A 24,178-nucleotide genomic window follows, 5' to 3' on the forward strand; every position below is an offset into this window, starting at 1 on the left:
AGGGTGGTCTTAAAAGTCGCTTCCGACCTTGGCTCTGTGAAAGATGACGGAGTCCGAGCCGCGCCATAGGGACTACGAGTCCCAAGGGGCCGTGCGAGAAGGGGGCTGTTCATGCGCCTGCGCAATGGGAGTGCGCCGCCGGGCCTGAAGGTGATGGTGGGGACGGGCGCCGCCGCACGTTGCGCGGGGCGGGCGGGGGCGGGGGGGGAGGGGTGTGACGAGAGCGGCCGTTGGTGACACCGGCGCGTGCCCGAGGCTCGCGGGGTCCCTGAGGAGCGGCGCGGGCCCGGCACGAGGTACCCGCGGGATCGGGACGGATTCCCCAGCGCACCGGCTTGTGGCGGGGAGGGGGCTGCTCGCGCCCTCCTCCCGGCTGCCTTCCCTTTGGCGAGTCCGCCTTGTCCGGCGTTGAAGCGTGTCCGCCGCGACACAAGAAAGTGGGGTGGGAGATTGGTTTCTTGGTGGGGAGATGACGCTGGATGGGCCTGTTTGCTCCGTGGTGGGCTGCTGCTGCAGCATCTGGGTGGAAAGGAAAGGGTTTGGGGATGAGATCTCAGGCTGTGACTTCCCCACGAAGAGCAGCGCCGATCCCGGCTCCCTTGTGCCCAGTGACAAAACCCAAGGGAACGGCAGCAAACTGTGTCACAGAGAAGTTTAGGCTGGATATTAGGCAAAGATTCTTCACCCAGAGGATAGCTGGGCACTGGAGCAGGCTCCCCAGGGAAGTGGTTACAGCGCCAACCTGACAGAGTTCAAGAAGCGTTTGGCAGTAGTCTCAATCACAAGATGTAATTCTTGGAGTGTCCTGTGCAGGGCTAGGAGTAGATGGTCCATGGACTCGATGTTCGTGATGGATCCCTTCCGAGGATATTCCATGGTTCTGTGTTACCAGTGAAGGTCCGCGTGTGGCTTATGTCCCTTAAGGGGGTTGGTTCTCTTCCTAGACCTGCCTATGTCTTGTCTTTTCAGAAAGCTTGAAGTGGCTGTACAAATGTTTTATTGTCTAATGTTAAGTTTCTCATTAGTAATCCGCTCCTGTTAATTAAAGATATCCAGGGAGTCAGATAGAGAAGTCATCAGAATTTTTATTAAGGCTGTTAAGTGAAACGTGGATCTATGTCAGCTATTACAAACTATACTTCAGCCTCACTAATGCCTATTTCCTCTACAAACTCTCCTGAAAGAGAGAACATTACTTTGGACAGTAGTCCATGAAGTGTCTTAGAACCCCTTACCAAAGCCAGTTCTTGAACTGAAAGTGTTCCTCAGTTTTCCCCAAGATGTCATTGCTGTTACAAGTAGGAGCATAAAACAGTTTGCCAAAGTTTTGCTGCTTTGGAAGAGATAGGGTGCAGGTTCCTCATTTGGAATGTGTTTTGCTGCCTGTGCTTACATGACTTGCAGCTGCTTCAGTGTGGGAATTGCATGCACAGATGTCCCCACCATCCATCTCCGATGGGGGTGACAGCAGGTGTTTATCTCCTTTTCTGTTCAATGGCTGTTTGGGGTAAAAAGGGCATGACTGACCCTTGTGGCAGCGTTACTGAATTGCACTCACTGCCTAAGAGGCGCTTCCATCAGGGAATGAAAAAAAAAATCATTTGATGATTTGGGTAGGTAGATATCAGGTGGCTTGCACGTGGCAAAAACTGAGCAGGTAAATCCAGACTGTTAAGGAGTATATAAGGAATGGAAGAAGTTACATCCCTTGTCTGGTGTGACTGCCTGCAGGTCTGCTTCGCAGGCTGTAGCAGCTGTAAGAAAAGTTTTGATCTGGTTTGGTTTTTAAAAGATTCTGTGTAGTTCTCCTGCTGTAGATGGTCTTTTCTGCAGGTAAACTGTCCCAGCTCTGTGTGGATGCTCCTAGGCATCGCTTAGAAACTGAAGTCTGTTTTTGCAAGACATGGAGTTTTTGATGTCCCCTAACGTCAGATAAGAGCCCTCAGTTTGCGTCTTGGCACATTTCTGGATCCGTAGGGAGTTTTTTCTAGTCTTGAAGACAAGGGCGTGAGAAATTCAACAAGAGAGGAAAAACACTGATTTTTAAAAATGTAAAACTTCTAATGGAATCTCAGCAAATTCCTTGTAATCAGTTTACTCCTGCAGATTGCAAAGACAATCCAATGTAGTTCTTTTTGGTGTTAAATCAAATAGTTGAACTTATTTTCAAAATTAGATGCTGAAGCAAATTCATCATCATCAATATTTCAGTATTAGGAATGGAATAAAATCACTGAAAGGACTGAGGCTTGGGCCCAAAATCTGATGGAAATCTTCCTGTACAGCCAGGTGTCATCAGAACCAATCATAAGGATTTTACCTGGATATTCTGATAGGTAACTACATAGTTCCATCACTTTAGATCAAGGATCAAACTTGGGGTCAGAGATTCTTAATTATTATTATGAGCCCCTAGTGGATTTTTTTACTTGAGATGAATAGATTGTGCAGTGTGACAATAACAGTAACAAAAAGAGCATTGTTCAAGTTACAGAACTTTTTCTTAAGTTTTGAGTCATGAATCATGACACCTCTAAAAAACACACATCATTCTTCGTATCCCTGCTGGTGTAATAAAATTCCAGTGGAAGTAAAACATTATTATTCAGTTTAAAAATCTTTATGATCTATTGTGATTCTACTTTCCTAAATTTAGTTGAGTTTTGAAGGTACCACTAGAGGTGTGTTAAGTCTGACACACTTTGTCCATATTAAATTTTGTTCAGAAAATTATGATTTAAGCAGGTGCTCACGGGCCAAAGCAGTATGCCTACTTAGGACTTAGTGTCTGGTAAGGACCAAAGCCACATCTTCTTTTAGGCTTTACTCTCATTAGAACTCTGTGCTTCCTCTAAAAATCTCCAACCCTTTGTAGCCCAGTGCCTTCCATCACTCAGTTTTCCTCTCATCCTCTTCAAATGAGCCACATGTTTTGTTATGTTTCCAGACACGACCATGACCTTTCTAAGCAAATTTATCTGAATGGTAAAGCTCTGTTTGTGCACATCAGAAAATGAAAGTGACACTTAGCTGGGCTATAAATTTTAATTCCCTGCATCTACTGTTTTATCTTGTCCCAAGAATTGACCTTGATCCCGTGTAACGGTTATTGTGTAAACAACACAAGAAGTTGTGTGGCTGTGACTGTGGCTTTGTAGAATGTTGTAGCAGATGATCCTCTGCAGCTCTTCAGGACTTGCCGCGTTTGTCCTTGAGGAGGGGGATAGGGGAAGGGAGTAGTGGTTAATACAGTCAGGTGCTCATAAACAAATTATAAAACAAATCAGTATCTTTTTTTCCAGTGGATATATTTTGTTGGTTGGAAATAAAAATGCATGAGTGGCTTAACAAGAATTCAGTGAGTCTCTTCTGAAAGTGGGTGGTGAAAGATTTTAGTAAAACATGACAGCGCTTACTTTTAACTGCAGTGGTAGTGCTTAGCCCCAGCGTGTACCAGGCAGTTAACTGTTCACTCTTAATATTTTGTGGATTTAAAAACTGGCTTTGCTGATGTTAAAATTAGATGGTATCCTTTGCTTCCCGCTGTCTCAGGCCATAGGATAGTACTTTCTGATGAGGGATGTTTCCATGCTGAACCACAAGCCTTGGGCCCTGCTGGTGACAACTGGCAGAAAGCAGTGTGCTTGCAAAGGTTGCAGTGTTGCAATCACAGGATTCCTTTCTCAGTCTCAATACAGCAGTGTTGTAATGCTGCTGCTTCAGACTGTGAATAGGAATGTTATTATGGTTCTGTACTGAAGTCTCATCGGAGCTCCTTCTGGTGTAAAGACACAGCTCTCTGAATCTGATACACTTTCAGACACTTACAGGTGATGTCATTTTGTTGTTTGCATATCCTCTGTGCAAGAAATGTGTAAGGCAGTAAATTGAATAGTGGGCAAGAGGGTTTAGCCGTTCAGGTATCAAGACCTTAACAAAAATAATACTTCTTTCATAATAACTGTTCACATTCATTTGTAGAGATGTTGGGAATAGCATTTACTGAAAATTAGATTTGAGTGTGTGTGTGTGTGTGTGTGTGTTCTGTAAATGTTATGATCAGGCTCTTCACACATAATTTTTCAAGATATTCTGATTGATACTGCACATATTTCCCCATATGGAGAAATTTGAATTCACAACAGAGAATTCAACACTTTGAATATTCAGAAAAGATTTATAGTGGAAGTGAATGTCTGCCAACAGTAATTCTGCTGAAAGATGAATGTTCTGTATTTTTTGCTGGGAAAAATGACAGCTTTTCAGTGTTTGAAAGTGTGAAATAAATGTGGTGAGAGAACAAAAGAAAAATCTTGAACCCAGTGCTTCCACTATGAATTTTGTTTTCACGGAAGCTAGGATTTTTTTTTCCAGTTTCGCACTGGTTTACTTTTATTCCTACTTTGTTTCTAATTGTAAGGCTTCAGAGTTCTTCCTTGAGAATGTTTTCTGGACATCCTTAGAAGCATTTTGGGTGAATTTGAGGAGTAAAAAACTTGGTACTTCAAGGTTGTTTTAAGTGTCTTATAAAATTATTACATAATATAATTTGCACTTAATGTATTATTACAGATGGTACTGTTGCTTGCTGTTGGGTTATGGAAAGAAGAAACACAACAATGAGGCAAGACCTATAAAGACCCGAGGTGGCAAAAATGGCATTTAGGAAGACAGAAAGGAAACAAGCTTGAGATAGTTGCTGTGGAAAGTGAGGCAGAAGGCTGTACAAAGCTGATTCTAAGATCTAAGTTTAAGCATATTCCTAATAAATTCCTTCTATAATTAGTCAAGGTGAAGTATTTGAATACCTAAGGTCTTATTCTGTGGTTTGGTGTGGTGGTTTGACTCTGGCTGGATGTCGGGTGCCCACCAAAGCTGCTCTATCCCTCCCCTCCTCAGCTGGGCAGGGAGAAGAAAATACAATGAAAGGCTCTTGAGCTGAGGTAAGGGCAGGGAGAGGTCAATCATTGCTTGCTGTCATGGGCAAAACAGACTCAATGTCGGGAAATTAATGGAATTTATTACCAGTCAAATCAGGGTACGGAAATGAGAGGTAAAACAAATCCTAAAAATTCCTGACGCTCCTCCTTCCTTACCAGGCTTAATTGTACTCCCAGTTCTCTCCCTGCTCTTCTCTTGGTGGCACAGGACAGGGAGCAGGGGTTGCAATCACACGTCTCTGTCACTGCTTCCTCCACAGGGGGGAGGACTCCTTCCCCTGCTGCAAGGAGTCCCTCCCATGGCGGACAGTCTTCCACAAATTCCTCCAACATGAATCCTTCCCATGAGCTGCAGTTCTTCATGATCTGTTCCAGCATGGATTCCCCATGGAATCCCAGCAAGTCCTCCTGCTCTAGCATGGACTCCTCTTGCCCCAGGTCCTTACAGGACCTTCTCCAGTGTAGGTTTCCTACAGGGTCACAGCTTCCTCTTGGCATCCACCTGCCCTGGTGTGGTGGTCCTTCACAGGCTGCAGGTGGATCTCTGTTCCTCTCTGGAGCATGGCTGTAGGGACACAGCTCCCTCAATATGGTTGCATCACAGGCTGTGGCTTGTCTCAGCTCCTGTGCCTGGAGCACCTCTCCCCCTGTCTTCACTGACCTTGGTGTCTGCAGGGCTTTTCCTCTCACATGCTCTCACTCTGCTCTTCCCTGGCCTCAATTACATCTGTGCAACAATTTTTTTCCTTCTCAGCCATGTTGTCCAAGAGGCTCTACCACCATCACTGATGGTCTCGGCCTTGGCCAGCAATGAGTCTTTCTTGGAGCTGGCTGGCATTTGCTCTCTTAAACATGGGGGAAGCTTTTGGCAGCTTCTCAAAGAAACCACCCCTATAGCTCACCCTCCACCAGAACCACAAACCCAACAGATCTGGGCAAAAAGACTGAACTTTATTGTTACCACCATCTGTTTTAGTAAAAGTCACTGTATCTGCAGTGTGTGTCTAATTGTTTCATTTTATTTTTCATAAATAAATATTTAATTACAATTCCAGAGACTTTAAAAATTAATTATTATGACCCACATTGTCTATATCAGTGAAGTGCTGACCAGAAAAACTGTGAATTAAAAAGCAAGCTTGGCTTTAGAATCCAAGTCGCAGGAAGTCTTGAGCAAGAGTTCAATTTTTGGCAGCAACCTTTTGACTTGTATTGCTGACTCTGTTAGTGAAGAGAGATGTGCACTGCAGCTCTGAATTTCATCAAAAAAAGAAATATCTGAGCTCTGAACATAGAACTAATAACCATATTTCCAATGTATTCCAGTATGTATTAAAGTGTAATCAGAACACTTGAGATGCTCAGTGGCAGTTGAAAGAGGTGAGGAGTGTGTCAAATAAAATACAGTGTACTATTGAGAGGGAAGAGATTCTAAGAGAGTCTCAAACAATGTTTTGACAAAGTGTAGAAAACTGATCTGTGTATTTGTTCATGTTTTAGCATCTAACCATCATCGGTTCAGTTGTGAGTTGTTTTTTTTTTTCTGAGGGGCACAGCTATGTGCAGGAAAGTAGAAGCTTTCCACTGCTTTGTAAACCACACTACTACACACATATACCCCTACATCCCCCGCACCTGCATGTCGAGGGCCCTGTGGCTGAAAACCGCAAGTGTTTTAGGAAAAATTAACTAATGGTACCTTGGGAGATGAAAGGATGGAAGAAGTTGCTAGGATTCATAAAGTTATTCCCTATGTGGAATAGAAAGAGAATCAGATCCTATTTTGATCATTAACCTAAAGTGGAAGGTAGTGTGAAGAAGCAGATTAATACAGCCCTGCTTCAAACTAACATAATGCTTTTTGACCTTTTTTTTATAGCATAGATCTATAATATGCCTATTTTTAAGCTTAGTTAAAATCTATAGGCGTAACTTCTCTACCTTGCTTATTGCAGACCTGTCTGACAAGTGACAAATGGACAAAAATCAAACCAGGTAACACTTTAAAAGGTAATTTTTTCCTTGGAATGTGCCTATAATCTGAGAGGCTCTGGAACCAATCTAGAGGATGATCCAGCAACACTTGTTGGATGGAATCATAGAGAGAAGAAATCTTCTGTAGTACTAGTATGGGTTGTACTTATGTAAAAATTCAGTAGAGGGCAGAACAAAACTTGGGAAAGAGGGAGCCAGTGCTAACAGATGGAAGAGCACCAGTTGTTAAAACCAGTTCTGAAGAGCAGAAAGCACTACAGCTGATTGTGATCCTTACTTTTAGAAGCATTTGAGAGAGAATATTCACATTTTCATGTAATGGTCAGCTACATGCAGTCTTAAGATCCAGTACTTTGCATCACAGAGGAAAATGGAGTTACCATGGACATACTGACTGTGCAGATCAGCTGTTAAGGCTCCTGCTTAGCATTCCAGATGCATAATTCAACACACAGGCATTGCATTACATTCTCTTGCTTTATCTTCTGAATCCAGTGTGCAGACTTTATACATGTCTACAATATCTTTTATTCTTCCTAGAACTACTTCTTCGTGTCTTTCGTAATTTTGAGTATTAGAAGATTGTAGTAGTGAAGATTACTCGGTGTGTAAGGACGGTGGAAAAGTTTATTTTACTTTTTTGATTTTGCTCAGGGTGTTTTAGCAAGAAGAGTAGTTTACATACAATAAGGGTAACAAAGTTGTTGGCTTATCTCCACTTAGCAGTATTGAATTGTAATAATATGATGAATTTAAAAAAGTATAGCATAGCATTTACAAAGTGAAAATAGTATGGGGGGGGGGCTAATGCTTTAGGGTCATTTGTCTGCAAGGGTTTAGTCTTTTATTTGTTTTAACATGATTTTACCAAGTTTTAAATAAATTCCACTGTTTCTTAATTTAGATTGAGTAACAGTTTGAGTGACACTGCAAAAGTAGTAAAGGTCGAAATAGAAATTCTAAATGTTCATTCATGCAGTCAAGGTATTAATACAAAGTATAAAAAGTCCCTATGCACTGCCACTTTCCCATCCATGGTTAGTGATTCCATGCTGTGCCAACTCTTTGCAGTTACCAAGACGTTTATAGTTTTATTTTGCAATGAATTTTAGAAAAACAATGCTTTGCATGTATTGCACTGGTCTTACAATGATTGTAAAATACGTTCCCAGATTTTTAGGACACCCATATATGTTTTCAGTTCAGTTGTGGTTTTCTTATTTTGGTTTATGAGCTCAGCAAAATCTGTTGGTTTTGGTTGGGTTTTGATTTTTTTTTATAAATACTGTCAACGAGTTCTTGAAAAGAACTATTTAAAGCTGAAAACAAGCTTTGGGGTTTTTTATTATGTTTAGTAAAAATGTAAGCAATATGGTGGTGGTGTTGATTAAACTGAGCTGCTTGGATGAGATCTCTATATTTGCTTTTTATGCAATCTGAAAGATGAGTTGAAAAGTATTTCTGAAAACTTGGTTTGTTTCCTTTCAAAATTCTTCTCTGTCTGCTACACACAATCCTCAAAGTTTTCTAGATTTTACACTAAATCTGACAAGAATGTAAATTAATTCTCTGTTTCTATAGAAAGGTGCCTTGGGACTGGAAAAAGCTCATGGATTTTCATTGAGAACTCTCCTGTGGTATAATTAATGTTCTTTTTTTAAACAGTAACAGAACAAGTAAAAATGCTTTAAAGTCATCCATATTTACATATTGTGTCCAGAGTGTTTCTGGTATAACTGAGAAAATAATCCAGTGTTCTCTACATATGCTATAACTTCAATTCCCTCAGATGCTTTCTGACCTCTTTACAAAAGAACTTAACACTAAAGTTTTTGCCGTTATTTTAACATTAAAGTTTTTGCCATCTTTTATGCACTCCTCCTTCTCAAATTTTAATTTTCCTGGTAACTCAAAAAACATTAATTGTAACAGGGCAACCATTTTTATGCAAATTATCCTGATGAAAGTTTCATCTGAAAATATCTCTGGCATGTTTTCTCTTTCCAACAGTAAATATCCACAGCAGCCTTTGCCATACCTATATTGGCCAGGCTTGTTACTTCTGTGTTTGTTCCAAAGATCCCCTGGAGTTTTTTGGCATAGAATGTTAGCACACATCCAAAGCCAATGGCTTTATGATAGTCATATAAACCACCTCTGTGGAATTTAAAATTTCTGAACTTCTGTTGCCCTTGGGAACAAAGAACAAATCTGATATCTACTTCATAATTATCACTGAAAAGTACAGTAAATGCAAGAGCTAGGATGCTCTTACAGTATATCAGGTTTATGCCAAAGCTGATCTGAATTCTAACAAAGTACAGAAGTGTCTTAAACAAAACCTCCAGCACTGCAGTGAGAAGCTAATCTATACTTTTCCATAAGAGGCCCCTAGAGCACTCTCTTTATGTCAGAGGCCTTGTTAACAGCTCACCATGAGACTGGGTGCCTTCAGGAATTAAATGGATGTCCCAGAATCTCAACTAGGACTTTGAATTGAGCAGCCAAGATCTCTACAGCTCAGTTTACAGTCCGCTGGAGATCCTACTAAATAGTTAGCTGGGATGTGACAGCGCTGAAGAGGAGACTGCATCACAAGTGTTTGTATAGCATTCCATGGTTTCTGTAGCTAATATCTATTCAATCACTGACCTCATGGGATTCTTGGAGCAGAGAACTTGGGGGTAAATTTGTCCTTAGAATTTTTTTTCTTTGTGACATTTTTAAGAGAAAACTAATAAAGAAATCTAAGATGCTTTCAAATGCCTTTCCCCCTGCCCCCACCCCACAGACAAGTGCTTTCCCACTTTGATATCTGGAGCTTGTACCTTTTTGTCCTTTCCTGTATACATATATATATGCAACAGCAGGAAAAATGTTAAACACACTAAAATGAAGAAGCAACTTTTCAAAAGTCACTAGGTACAATTGTGGGTAACATTCAGGCTACTGTCCTGACTTCCTTAGAATCTGAGTGGTTTTAACAAACTAAAGTTACAAGGGCAACTGTATACCTTGTATAGCTCCAGTAATTTCTTTGAGAAATATTATGCTTAGAGAAGAAATTTGTGTCTCAAATCCATAGGCTGACGTACTTCCTGCTGCCTGTTGAGGGTATTAGGAACTTCCTTTCACTAATTGTCTTAAGGGACAAGTTTCTCTGTATTCATATCATGTTTTAGAGGGATGAAACAGCTAGTTTAATATTTATTTGAACCTCCAACCATAATGACTGTGCAGTTTATCTGTCCTATTAAAGATTTGTTTGCATTGTTGAGCAAAGTAACTAAAGTATAACAATTGAGCAGCTGCATCCATCATCCCTTTAAAAATATTTGTTTCTTTAGAAGGAATTTACAAAGTAAATGCTGTATCAATCTGTTCCTTTATTCATGTGCCTTTCCTACGTCGTGCTGTAACCATTATAATACTTCCCTCATCCCAGTGCTTCTGGATAGCAGTGTAGTACTCAATGTACCAGCACTTCAAAGGGTCTCTCCTTTGTTCATTTAAATAAGCAAAGCACATACCTGTGAAACACAGTAAGGTCATTAGGAAAATATTATGCTTGTTTCAAAAAATGTGTTTTCTTTTATCCTCTCAAACATAAGCACTATCATATCTTAGCCTTTCCTTATCTATCAAGCTATTGTGCTTCTCCACATTTTAAGGTGGAGGAATAAACAGTAAGCAGAATATCAGATAGAACCATACTGTCTGCTTACAAGGTGCAAAATCTTTTCAGGGTCTACTGTAGATGTTTAGATGGCATTCCCTTTGATATGTCAGGTCATGCATCATGGAGAAAAAAGCCTTTAATTAGTGACTTTCCAGCCCATCTGAGAATATAGGAACAAAAAGTGGTATGGAAAGTCTTGTAATAGTCCCAGAACTTTCTCTGCTCTAAAGCCAGTGGTAATATTCTACTTTAAAGTCTTACATGGTACATGTAACTTTGTGAGCAAAGGCCTTGAAACTCATTTACTGATCACAGCAGTGTTATGTGCTGCCCGAGGAGCATTGGACACAGTGGTGATCCACACTCAGGAGAATGGAGCCATTTCCTGACAGTACTGGAATACAAAACATAGAAACGGTGCTCTGAGAAGTGCTACTGTAAATACAAGGAATGGAAAAATTCAGAAATACTTGTTCAGCTTCTTAGTCCCATGCTGAAGAATGATCTCTTCCCAAGGCTGCTGGAATGCAGTGTCCTGTTAATAATATAAATGACTCAAAATTATGGTTTCCCCCATGGTGGCAATTTGCAAAGCTTGTTTGGAACAGGTATTTTTCAATAGGGTACTGGTGAACAGTAGAAGTCTGATTCAAGAGTCCCCAGATTCCCATACATGGATGCCTTTTGCTGAGTCTATTGGCTGGATATTGAGAAAATCTACCTAGGGCAGATGCTCAGTGCTGTGTGCTGTTAGTGTGAGGGGAAAACAGTTCTCTGTGGAGAATGTTATCCCTCAGGAAAGAGCTGCAAATGGCAATAGGCAAGGAATGCAGTTGCCATGTTCCAAGTTTGTTGTTACAATTTCTATAAATCAGTTAAGTAGTTGGCATATGACAGAGTGCCATCTGAGCACTTGAGTTTTCCTGAGTGTTTTCACTACTTCTTGTTTTGAGAAGCAATTGCATTTGGATTTCAGAAGTAAGCAAGAATCTCTGCTTCTTGTAAAACTAGAGATATTACAAGCAGTTGCTGCTTCCAGTGAAGTCTTAGAGAAAGCTGAGTAGTGGAGGGCAAGTACTTGTAGCTGATTTACTGCTCCACGGGCAGCAGCAGCACTTCTTGACTCCCACGGAGTTCGTAACTCAACAGGACAGAGTAACTGCTCGCTTATACACAGACACAAGTTCCTGTTTCTCTGTTGATGCAGTACCTTCTGTTAGTAGGAGTTCAACAAAAGTGTGTGTCTGTGTGTCACAAGCAGCGCAGAGGTTCCCAGGGAGTTTGAAACCTGGGAATTCCTCTTTTCCCCACATCAAACATTGTAATTCTAGTAATTGCCATTAATTCAATTACAACAGTAGCATAAAACTACCTGGAAAACATACAGACAGGAATGTTCCAACAGATGCATTTGGATTATGAAACATATCTCTCTTGGAAGAGAACAGTAATTCACAGTTGAAGAACTAAAATGACACAGAAAATAATCTTACATTAGCATGTCAGTATTCAAAAGGGAATATAACTTCTTCAGTTGCAAGGTTTCAGGCTGACCAGAAATAAATCTTCGTAGGATTAATTTGCTGTTGTTGCTGTTTCTCTAAATGTGCCCTCTTTTCTCTTTAGCAGGGGCATCAATGTGTTCAAGACATATATTTGAAAGGTGGGGAGCTAGTGGAAGAGTTTCAGCTTTTTGAAGATACAAACCTTACCATATCTAGAAAGTAAAAAAGGGTATGTATGGTTTCACTTTTATTTTTTTAAACTTCTTCCTGTGTTAGGAAGTATTGATCATTTTCTGCAGCCTAGAAAAATTCACTATTAAAGCACCTGGCATATATCTAAGGCTACAGGTGAAGGGAAAGCAGATATGACATTTAAATTACATTTGAATGATTTCTAGTTTGGATAAAGAATTGTGACAATTAAAAATGGAAAAGCTTTAGTAATATACAAAACTCATAATGTAACTACCTTAAGTGGCATTTGTTACATCAGTTAGCGTCACTTGTTTGTTTGGGTTTTTTTGAGGAAAGGAATGTCAGTTCTGTAACTTGCAACCATTGAATAAAGGAAAGGAGAGAGTAGTTCATAGTTTCAAAGCATGCATTTTGGGGGGTAAAAATGATTTCTTGATGTCTATGCATGCAAAACTAAATTCCTTTCTTCTTTGTGAGGAAGCTTTCAATAGTTATTTCAAACTTTCAGGAGTAGCTGGTAAGTATTCAAAATCATAAAATTAACTGGCTTATTCCACCAATTTAAATATTCTTTGCATTGCAACATTTGGAAAATTGCAGTACAGTTTTGATCATGTTAATATATGACATTCAACAGTACCTTCCCTGGTCCTGACAGGTGTTACTGGCAGACTGTTACAGTTACTTTTGTTACTATTTGGGCTATTGCTTGATTATTAATATTTATTTCTACTAGGGTTTTGCAGTTGTATGAACTTCTACTGAAAATAGTATAGATGAAAAATTTTACCAAAACTAAGAATGCACTGACACCAAAAATGAATTTTAATTGCACTTACTTCAGTGAATTTATAATGCATTTATGTAGGCTCAAAGTATGACTCAAGTTGTCAGATGCTACTATAAGTGAAGTTTAAGGGTAACTTTTCAATGGCTGTGCCAGGTTATGTAGATAAAAGCAGCAGATAGTACTAAGCTCCTAAGAATGTTTTTTGGGATTAGAGTGATCATTTTAGTAGTGAGGAGCAGAGTGTGTTAAGTGAAGGGGCTATTTTAGTTCGGAATGCTGAAGAAGTTAGAAAATTATTTCCTTAATTCTGGAAGGTAACCATCTCTGCAAAGAAAGATAAGGAAAACATTTTTAAAGTAGAATAGAAAGCCATTTAAAATTTGAGAATTTCAGATGGCATTGGAGCAAGTAGAAATAACACCATTGACATGCAGTTTGTTTACTCTTGTTTCTTCTTTATAGAAACTTCATCCACTCTTCATTCAAAATGCAGCGGAGTCTGTTACATTCTGCATCTCAGCTGGCACATGGGACGTGTTGGTTCTTCCCTCGCACCGGTGTCTTTCAGTGCTTAAAAGGACAGTCTTTGTTGTCTCATGTGGGATGCAAAGTGATTCTGGCACTGGACCCTCCTAAACGATGTCTTCATGCAGGTGCAGCCCACTTTGCCTCAAAGAAAACTGCTTTTTCATCACAGCCAGCAGACGCTTCTCACAAAGTACCAGAAGAGCGGCATCCTTTGCCTTCAGCCACTGATGCACCTAAGCAGAGCCCTGCAGAGTCAGATCCTTCAGAACCTGATCCATTGCAAGACAAATCAATTGGTCTTGTTCAGAGATTCAAGAAGACTTTTAAGCAGTATGGGAAAGTCATGATTCCAGTGCACCTTCTGACTTCCACTGTATGGTTTGGATCCTTTTACTATGCAGCCATGAAGTAAGTTGGTATTTTGTTGCAGTGAGAGGAAAGGTGCGTCCTAGTGAAAGGACACATAAATTATTGTTGCATGTTGGAAAGTGCCTTTATATTTAAAAGAGAAATGTGCGTACATTTTTTACTAAAACATAATATTAATATTGAAAGTATATAGGATTCATGAGAGTGTCATATACATACTATTACCATGCAGTTATTGCTGTGTACCAGGTATGTTGCTGACATTTAAAGGAATCTTCATCTCTTCAAAATGATGCATGAAGGTAAACAGCATTGAAATTATTAGTAACCTCTCAAAAGGTAAAGATAGGGATTTGGAATCCTGATTATGAATGGCTAGTTGGGATCTTTATAGACCTTTTCTTTTTTTTGCCCTTGGACTTCAGGGTATTTTACCACTTCCTCCCTGCTTCATCCCCAGTCCTTCCTCATAACTGGATTTTCACTTCATGGATTTAGCTTACTTAGCTGTTCACAAGCTATGTGTATCCCTTCCTTTTTTGTTTCTGTTTCTTGTCTTTCCTGCTATCTACTGAAAAAATTGCTACTCTAGACCATACTTTTTAATTGGAAATAAAATATTTGTGTGGTTAAAAAAAAGTATATATTAACTAAGTATTCTAATTTTAGTTTATTTTAGTCACAGTATGTGCTAGATACCGTTCTGGAAAATGGTTTTTATCAGAAAAAGCTACTACATCAATTATGAGCTGCTAGTTTGCTAGTTTAGATGAAAGAGGTTTTATTTATCTGGAAATAGTTTGCTAAATATGAGCAAATGTTTATCTCTGGACTGCTGGTGTTGTATATTTAATAATAGAAAGCATGAAACAACGACAGTTTGTGGTGGCAAGGATGGAACTCTGACATCAGAATGCCTTACTGCACAAGTGTTTGTTTTAGTTACTCTAACCAGCTGGCATAATTGCCCTTTCTGGGAGCTATAGATCCAAATGTCATTCTAAATTTAGTTCTCGTCAGAGGAATAAAGGTCTTGAGCTATAAAAATATTTTGCTTTGGATGAATTCAGGTTGATGCTTACATCCAGACATTTCAGACTGAGTGAAGATTATTTTCCTTGAAACTCTAAAGCATGCTGCTAAAGTAGGTATTTGGCAGATGAAAACAACTGAAATATTCAACTAGAAACTAATTAAACTAATTATAACAAAGCTTCAGTTTGTTATGCCACAGGAGCAGCACCCTCTTGAAGTGGAAAAATAACTTTCAGAATGACTGGTCATACAAGACTAAACAGCAGTGGTTTATGAAATGGCACAGTTAGTTCTGTCTTTCAGCTCCTACTAGGTCTCCATTTCCTACTCTGGGAATAGGCCTTCTGACTATAGGTTCTACTAACTGTTGGTGTATTCCTGCCTGCTTCTGTTCCCAATGCTAAAGTGCATGCTCAGAAGAACGCTTAAAATACTAGATAGAAATGGGTAATCCAAAATCTCTAAATATTGGAAACTCAGGTCTTCTATACCTGTGTGTAGCTTTCTTCTCTAATAGAAAGATGAGCAATTTTTTCTCCTTTGGTTTTCAAGTAGATTTGGATTTCAAGTAGAAAGAAGTCATGATAGGAGCTCCCTCCACCCATCTTGATGCCTTATATTGACACAGTAGAGCAACTGAGCACCAAAGCCCCTGAAGTCTTGTCCATGTAACATGTCGCTTCCTTTTCTTTTGCCACATTCCATGTTTGATATATTTAGAAGTGGAGAACATTGTCTCAAATTTTAGAAGCAAAAAAAGGTAATTTTAGGCAAAACAGAGCATGAAATTGAACATGCACAGCTGGAGCCTGAATGGCTGGCTTACCACCATTACATCTTCTTGCCTCCAAACATAAACTGGGATACAGGTAAGTTAGGAACCTAACAGGGATAATATAAATGGGTCACCTTTTGAAATGCTGAAAAGAACATTAATTTGCCTGTGGTCAGAAACATAAATCCTATAAGTATATTGCTTAGATAAAAAAACATTTTGTTCTCAAATTATGAAGTTTGTGTAATAAAGAAATAGTACTCTAAATTACTGTTCAGATTTCAAGTTCCCATTCAAGTTGCCAATATTTTTCTCTTTTATAGTGGGGTGAATGTTGTTCCATTCCTAGAGTTGATTGGCTTACCAGACAGCGTAGTAGACATCCTGAAAAATTCCCAAAGTGGAAATGCACTAACTGCATATGCATTGTATAAAGTAAGTATAATTATAGTTTGTAAATAAGCTGTAAGTCTTGCCCGGTGAACTAAACAGGGTTTACTTATTTACAGCAGAAATAATTAATTAGCTTTCTTCAATAGTTACATGTACTTAAGCATTCATTTTGTGATAAAAATAGTCCCATGCAAGTTGATAAGTGTTGTGTGTTCCTTCAAGGAGTCTATATGTATTTTTAAAATAACTTCTTTGCTGCAGAACTATTGCAGCCCTCTGAGATGACAGTTAAGTTATTAAGTTATTCTTCTATATCCCTGACATAATTAGCAGGGACAAAGAGGTAAAGTCTAAACACCTCATTGAATTCCAGATAAAAGTACAGTTATTTTTATCCCCAATGAATTTTTGTCTTCCCCTGAGTTGTCCATCATTCTCGAGTATTTTCATTGTTCATTTAAATCAATTACTTACATTCAGGTTTAGGTTTCCTTTTATTGCTTTATATGTGCAAAGTCTGTGTTAGGGAAACTTGAAGCATGTCAGACCATTCAAAAACGAGGTACAGTATTTGCTGTACATGCCACTCATTTGTTTTGTTTCCAAAAGTGATGTGCTTCTTGCTGCTTTCAAAAGGGTTACTTTTCCAGATAAAATGTGAAAGTACGACTCTTTCCAGTTTTTACTGTGCCTAAAGGAGACCAATAAATAAATATGGTTAAATATAAAGATGTTGTTATAGCTGGGAGATTGCACAGTTTTGGAAGAAGCTCAGTGTTCACATGCAGTCTGTTCTGAATTGCGTCAAGATGCCGAAAGCTTGTCCTACAAGCTGCCCAGGGAAGGTTTGTGTGTTGATCAGGTTTTTTAAGGGAAGTCTAACGCCCTTGCTGGCTCTGACAAAATTATACTTTAAGTAAAAGGAATGCATTTCTAGGGGATGCACTGTACGCTGGGTTATTTCCTTATAAATTGAAGATATCTTTAGAATCTGACACTGGTCAAAATAAATTTTCAACATAAAAAATGCTTTTTGCTGGATATTATTTTTCCTGTTTTATCTATGTGGTGTGTTCTCTGGTTTCTTTAAGATTGCAACTCCTGCCAGATACACTGTGACTTTGGGAGGAACATCCGCCACTGTTAAATACCTACGTAAGCACGGCTACATGTCCACACCACCACGAGTAAAGGAATACCTACAAGACAGGATGGAGGAAACAAAGGATAAAATTACGGAGAAGATGGAGGAAACAAAGGATAAAATTACAGAAAAGATGGGGGAAACAAAGGATAAAATTACAGAGAAGATGGGGGAAACAAAGGATAAAATTACAGAGAAGATGGGGGAAACAAAGGATAAAATTACAGAAAAGATGGGGGAAACAAAGGATAAAATTACGGAGAAGATACAAGAAACCAAAGATAAAGTTTCATTTAAAAAAATAAAGGAGTAGGAGAGATGCTTAATTTTTGGATATAGCAAACTTAGCACTTTAACCCTTTGTGAGGCAGGATATGCAAAGTGCACTTCTGAGCTTTTTTCTTTTTTTTTCTTTTTTTTTCTTTTTTGCCCTTTGTCTGGAGACTACAATTGCTACATGGATTTAAAGGTTAAAGTTCCTTGGGGAAGAGGTTGTGACAAAGTTTCAATTTACAGAAGGAAAAGTGAATCTCAGATTAGAAGTTAACATGTCCCTTGGTAATAATGTTAACAATTACTCTTCCCTCTGTTTCTTTCCACACCCTCTTCCTCAAAATGAAGGCAATTTCTGCCAAAAGCCACTACTCGCTTCTTCTCCCATCACAGTGCACAGCCATGGTCCCACTAGACTGAGCCTTCCATTAAATGAGAATGAAGATTTCTCTGTTGGGAAGAGCAGCATGTTTAGGTTTTTAGAGGATGTGGACCCAAGCCTCTTCAGTCGCGATCATCTCTCAGTTTGGAGCAGACCATTGTCACTGATACTGCACATGAAGGAACTGGTGGATCAGCTACTCAGCAAGAATTAATTACAATGGCTTCCTTGGCTTCTGCCAGGCTGCAGTGGTTTACAGGTTGAGACTATGAATCTTTCTTGGACAGTGCATCTCTTCAGAAATCTCAACTGAAAGCTATAGGAAGATGAGTTAATCACAGTAGCATACTGTCAAGTATACTTTGTTTCCTGAAGTTGATTTACAGTACAAAGTCATTAAATAAAATTAATCAATAATTGTATGTTAAACACTAGGATTTGTTCATTGTGTTACAGTTTACAAACCTGCTTTATTTCATTTTTTAAACAAAAAAACTTTGAAAGTTATTTGAGAAATTGCTATACTAAGGGGCTTTTTAAACACATGGAAAGTTAAACCCCAAAGTTCCTCCTCCTGCCTCAGACCTCAGTAAAACAATTTGACTAAAATAAGTATGATTTCTGGGATAGTGATCACAGTTTACCAAACTTTATTTCCCCTCGATTAAGTCAAGCAAACACTTATTCATACCTGAAGGCTGAAATGCTGTCTCAGATGTCATAAAGGACTAAAGTTGAAACTGTTCTATTTGGCTGGGCAGGCAACTTCTCTCAGTTTTATTCAAATGTAGGCTAAATTGAAGTGTGTTTTTCCTATTGCTACTACAGATCTCACTTTGGAGCAACTCAGCATGTGTAAGTTGTTTAACAAAGTGCTCTTTTGCAGGGGGAGATGGAGAAGCAACAGAATTGGACCCTGAGCATTGCAATTGAGTGGAGTGAAAAAATACAGCTGATGAAGTATCAGCTCTGCCCCACTGTCCTGTTTTCATTCAAGTCACTGAGGGCTTCTCCATGTTTAAGTGAGTTGAACTTCATTAACTTAATTGTGCAGGATTGATTACATAGTCCTCTGCTCCTGTCCACATGTAAAATAGTAACTGCAATCTAATGCCTACCTCACAGGGATGTTGTGAGGAATAATCATTGTCTATTCAGTGACCTGAAGATGTAAAGTGCCATGTTTCTGATAAATATTATTAAAAAAAATATTTCTGTGAACTCTTACATTGCTAAGTACAAGTGTAGTTAATAGATGCTGTTTTGTTTTTTCTATTTTAGTGTGCTTTTCCTTACTGTCCCCATGCACACATTCTTCTGATATTGGCATTTGTTCTGATTTCCCACTTTTGGGGGCAGTATTACTCATGTCCTGAAGAACCCTGCAAGGCCCAAAATGTGCCCCAGTAATTTTGCATGGTCACTCTCAGTCTGGGGCCACATATAGGGCCCTTTCAGTGCAACTCAGAGAATCCATCTCTTTACATGTGGCAGGGATTGCACAGGGACATCTTGATGCCCTAGGATAAGTTTTTAGCCTTTAGACATGTTAGAATTTGTTCATTACACCACCTCTTCTTGCCTTTCCCGTTGTCGAGGTGGCTTGTGACCACTCCAGTGTTTATATGATCCCTCTCTACTAATGCCAAGTACAAAAGCTGATTGACATGGAGTTGACTGTCCTGCATGATCATGTCTGCAGCCACAGAAACAGCTCACAGTGACTCTTGCAAAGTGCCTTCTCTGTGTAGGTGGTCAATTTTGCAGCATGGAGAAGCTTGAGGAGTTTCTGTGACAGCCACACCCTCCACCTAGCATGTCAATAAACAAAGCACAGAGTTATGTGGATCCATTTATACAAAGTGAGAGGGGAAATCTCCAAGACTTTGGAAGCCTGACCTGGAGAGCTTTTGTGACAATTGGTCGCATGCTTGGTTGTACTGGTAACCCTTTCTCAAATTGGCCTTACACAGAACCTCTGCCTCATCAGTACAGAGAGCACGTGGGGAGGTTCCTGGGCCACCAGGGGATGAATGTAAGGCCACTTGGTGCCCAGCAGGTACCCAGACACGCTGCAATTTTAACTGGGCTAAAGTTGACTTTCATCCTGTTATCTCACTTATAAATTATCCTGCCATGATAGTAAGGTGCAGTTCTTGTTAGTGACAGCCTTAGCATGAGTCTGCATGGCTGGAAGCCAGGGGCCACCACCATTTGGAGAGGTAGTGTGCCTGCAGTGTGCTGGCAGGCTGGGGCAAGCAAGGGGCACCTGGGGACAGCACAGGGTTTCCTTCTGGTACCCAGGCCAGCACAGTTGGCACACCCATGTGGCAGCAGTGTCCCTTAAGGTGGATCAGCATCAGCGAGTGCCTTCAGCAGTAGAGTAGGAACAGGGGAACAGGTGCCATGGCTTAGGAAAGCAATTTGGCCACAGCACCAAGAGGCCCTGAGGGAGCCCACAAGTGACCCCAGCAAGGGAGTGCCCAGTGAGTGCCAGGAGTCCTTGGTGAGGTGAAAGGCCCCGACAGAAGCCCAGCAGCACCTTCCATTGCCGGCAGAACCATTCAGTCAGGGCTAACGGGGCTTGCTTGCCTTTTTACCTCTCACAGCTCAGCATCCTCGTGGGAAAGGGCTGTCCCTTCAGGCTCTACAGGGTGGCTGGGGGTGTGGGTCCCTCCACCTCTGCAAAGCTTCAGAAATCTGGTGAGACCAGGACTAAGACATCCATCACTAAGTGTACAGCAGGGAAATGGCTGCTTTGGCAGCCCTCTCCTGCTGCTGTCTGCTCCCTGCCTCACATGTACCACTGCTGCACAGCGTCCCCAAGTCACAACCTGCAATGGGGCTGGACCTGAAACTGGGACAGGGCTCTGCTGTAAGTCTGAACAGGCTGGGCCCACAATTGGGTATCCCTTGATGAGTCCAGAGTACATGCTGTGATCAAAGCAGGGAATTTGTGTCAAAACTGGGGCCCCAGGATGGAATTGCAGTAGATGTTAAGGTCTAGGCAGGGGGCAGATCTGAAATCACATCCCGTGATAGGACAGGAGCTGAAGTTGCAAACCAATGCAGAGCCAGAGCCAACATCACAACTGACTGCTTGGCTGGGGCCTAAGCTGTGGCTCAAGATGGGGAAGAAACAAAAGCCCAAGCACTGTCCAGAGCCAAAATTGCAGCTAAAGGTGGGCCCAGAGTCAAGATAAAATCCCTACCGGACAAAAAGTTATGGCCCACTATCAGGACAAAACAGTCACCACCTGAGGTACTGCCAGAGCCAAAAAATTCATAACCCCAAGATTGGCTGGAACCAAAGCCATGCTCAGAAATGGGAGCCAGAGTCTACATTGCTGCCCATGCTGTTGTGACACTCACTGTCTGAGCATGGACCAGAGGCAAATTTGAGTTGGAGGCAAGTAGTGCTCCAAGATAGGGCTGGAACTGAAGTTGATGCCTTAAGTTCTAGCTCTCATATTTTTCAGATTCTGTACTGCTTTAGTATACAACACTGAACTTAATATAGACTGTTAGCAAGTTCTCTTCACAGTTTAGTTAGACAAAACAATCCTTTTCCAGCCTGTGAACCAAGGTCACCACAGCAGCTTCAGACCCCAAAATGTATAAACAAAAGTGAATTGGGGGGGCAAAATGGGAGGATGGGACTTCATTACCTGAAAATGTAATTGGACAATTAACTCCAATATGCAAATGACCCAAACTTATAAAAGTGTGAAAACTCATGACCCATCATCCACTTGGGTGTAGCCTCAACCAGGCTCTTGTACTGCCCAAGGTGAATCCTTTGAAGACCTTTTAATAAATACCTACTTTATTTCTCTTACTCTGTCTAGCTTCTGTTCCAGGTAACCTCTCCAGGCATCAAAGTCACAGCCAAGTATTGGGCCAGAGCTGAAATCATGCCCAGAAATGCCACTGAGATGAAGCCACAGACCAACATGGGGCTACAGCCACAGGCACAAACTGCTATCCAGCCCTAGCCACAGTCACAGACCAAACAGGTACTGAAGCTGAAGTAGCAACCTGGTATTAGGCTAGACGTGTCTCAGAGGCCCAAGATGTGTCTGAAACTGAAATCACGGCCTGAAATTGCAATGGAGCTAAAGTCACATCTAGAGATGGGGCCAGAGCTGAAGCCATGGCCCAAGATTTCCCCTAGAGGCAAAATAGCAGCCCAAGAAATGACAAGGAACAAATTAGCGACCCAAGTAGGGGCCAGAGCCACAGACATGGTCTGAGATTGAGCAAGAGCCAAAGATGCAGCAAAAATGTCACCACCACTGATGTTACAGCTCAGGATGGGGTTGGAGCTAAAATCAGTCTGATATAGGGCTGGAATGAGACTGGTGCCTTGAAATGGGGCCAGAGCCAAAGTCACAGCTCAATGTGGGACTGGAGCAGAAGCCATAATCCTCACAGGAGCTGGAGCAGGGGCCAGAGTTGAAGCCCTGATCCAAAAACTGAGACAAATTCATGGCCTCACAGTGGACAGGAGCTGAAGACATGGCTCAAAAACAGCCACCAGTCATTGAACAGGGAACAGGGCTGAAGTCACTGCCTAAGAGGCAAAAGTTGCAGCCTGAAATGGGCAAAAACAGAAGTTATGAACCAAGCAGGGACCACTGGCAAAGTTGCAACTGAGTATCAAAGCAGAGACAAAGATGTGGATGGTGAGGTGGCCAAAGTCACAGCTTGACAAAGGACTGAAACTGAAGGAGCAGCCCAAATAAGAGCTGTAATAGCTTCCCAATCAGGGCTAGAGCCAAAGCTGTGATCTTCCATCAAGCTGTGGGTAAAGCATCTGGCCGGTATCAGGCCAGAGGTTAAGTCACAGCCTAATACCAATCCAGAACCAAAACAGCAATCAGAGATCAGGCTGGAGCCAAAGCAGGAGCCTAAGATGGAAATTAAACCAAATTTGTGGCCTGAGCCTGTAGCTTAAGTCAAAGTTGCAGATGAAGATGTGGCTGGAGACAAAGTCACAAGCCAAGACAGGGCCAGAGCCAAAGCCATGGCCCAAACAGTGGCCAAGTCACAGCAGCCTCCTGAGGAGGAGTCAGACCCAAAGCCTGGGCAGACCCAAAGAAGCCAACTGAACAATGGCCAGAGCCAAAGGTATGGCCAGAGATGGGGCTGAAGCAAAAATCTCGACCTGGTATTGAGACAAAGCTGAGGTGAACCAGAGCTCAAATTGCTGCCATAGATGGGAGGAGATAAAGTCTCATTCCAGTATCTCTAGAAAGCTGAGGTTAACAGCTCAGTCTGGCACCAGTCACAGCCCAAGCAGGGACCAGAGCCAAAGCTGCTGCCCAATATCAGGCAGGACCCAGAGTCACAAACAGAGAAGGGCAGAGCAGAGTCAAGGACCAAGAGGGGCAGAGTAGACATGGGAGCCTGACCTGGAGCTGGAGTCAGAGCCCTGTATCAGGCTGGGGACAAGCTCATGACCCAAGATGGGACCAGAATCAAAGCTGTGGCTCAGGACAGGTCCTGGAGCAGCGACCATTGCCAAAGATGGGGCTGGAGGCATGATAGAGGCCCAGGATGACTCCTCATCTCTACTCACAGCCTGAACAGAGGTGCAGTCAGACCTGCAGTCACAGCCTGATGGGACCAGAACCAAAATCACAGCCCAGCCAGGAGCCAGAGCTGAAGCCTGATACCAAGCTGGAGATGAAGAGACAAGGCCAAGGAGCAGGGGCTGGAGCCCAGCTCAAAGAGTGACATACAGCCAGAGCCAAACTGACACTGGACTGGCACTCAAATATTGGTCTGAAACAGGCAGGAGAAAAAGTTGCAGACCAAGATGGAGCTGAGTGGAAACAGCAGCTCAATATTGGGCCAAAGCTGAATTCACATCCTGAGCAGGACCAGAGTCAGAATCATGACCCAGGATGGGCCCAAAACCAAAGTCAGAGCCTGACAGGGGAACAGCCCAAGAAGAGCTGAAATCTTGGCCTAAGCAATGTTTAGAGATGAAGAAATAGTAAAAATCGAGCCATTCAAAATAATGGCCTGAACAAGGAGCAGAGCCAGTCACAGCTGAAATTAGTGCCCAAGCTGAAGGTGCAGCTGAGCCTTTTGAACAAGGTTGGAGCCAAAGCTGTGACCTGATAACAGGCCAGAGCAAAAACAGTGACTCAAGATGGTGCTGGTGCCA

At 41.3% G+C, this 24,178-nt stretch overlaps 1 protein-coding gene across 2 annotated transcripts; it reads left to right on the top strand.

Moving 5' to 3' along the window:
• The first annotated feature begins 122 nt into the window (after positions 1–122).
• Positions 123–19,230, top strand: MIMS1 (mitochondrial inner membrane scaffold 1). 2 transcript variants are annotated; one of them, XM_088172803.1, is made up of 5 exons: positions 123–150; positions 12,241–12,348; positions 13,567–14,040; positions 16,135–16,246; positions 17,296–19,230. In XM_088172803.1, the coding sequence occupies exons 3-5, from the start codon at positions 13,592–13,594 to the stop codon at positions 17,659–17,661; spliced, it is 927 nt and encodes a 308-aa protein (XP_088028929.1). In that variant the 5' UTR covers positions 123–150; positions 12,241–12,348; positions 13,567–13,591; the 3' UTR covers positions 17,662–19,230. The 2 variants fall into 2 exon arrangements, with proteins under 2 accessions (XP_088028929.1, XP_014726366.2); XM_014870880.2 differs by lacking the exon at positions 123–150 and adding an exon at positions 186–296.
• Positions 19,231–24,178: the final 4,948 nt, after the last annotated feature.

Source organism: Sturnus vulgaris, chromosome 1 (assembly GCF_052056855.1).
Source record: "Sturnus vulgaris isolate bStuVul1 chromosome 1, bStuVul1.hap1, whole genome shotgun sequence".
NCBI classification, from domain to species: Eukaryota; Metazoa; Chordata; class Aves; order Passeriformes; family Sturnidae; genus Sturnus; species Sturnus vulgaris.

What these genes read in the sequence shown, in the direction of transcription:
- MIMS1 (XM_088172803.1), top strand. Translation starts at nt 13,592, where the DNA reads ATGCAGCGGAGTCTGTTACATTCTGCATCTCAGCTGGCACATGGGACG. An exon ending in TTTTACTATGCAGCCATGAA is followed by an intron (nt 14,041 to 16,134) that starts GTAAGTTGGTAT and finishes TCTCTTTTATAG; the next exon opens with TGGGGTGAATGTTGTTCCAT. An exon ending in CTGCATATGCATTGTATAAA is followed by an intron (nt 16,247 to 17,295) that starts GTAAGTATAATT and finishes GGTTTCTTTAAG; the next exon opens with ATTGCAACTCCTGCCAGATA.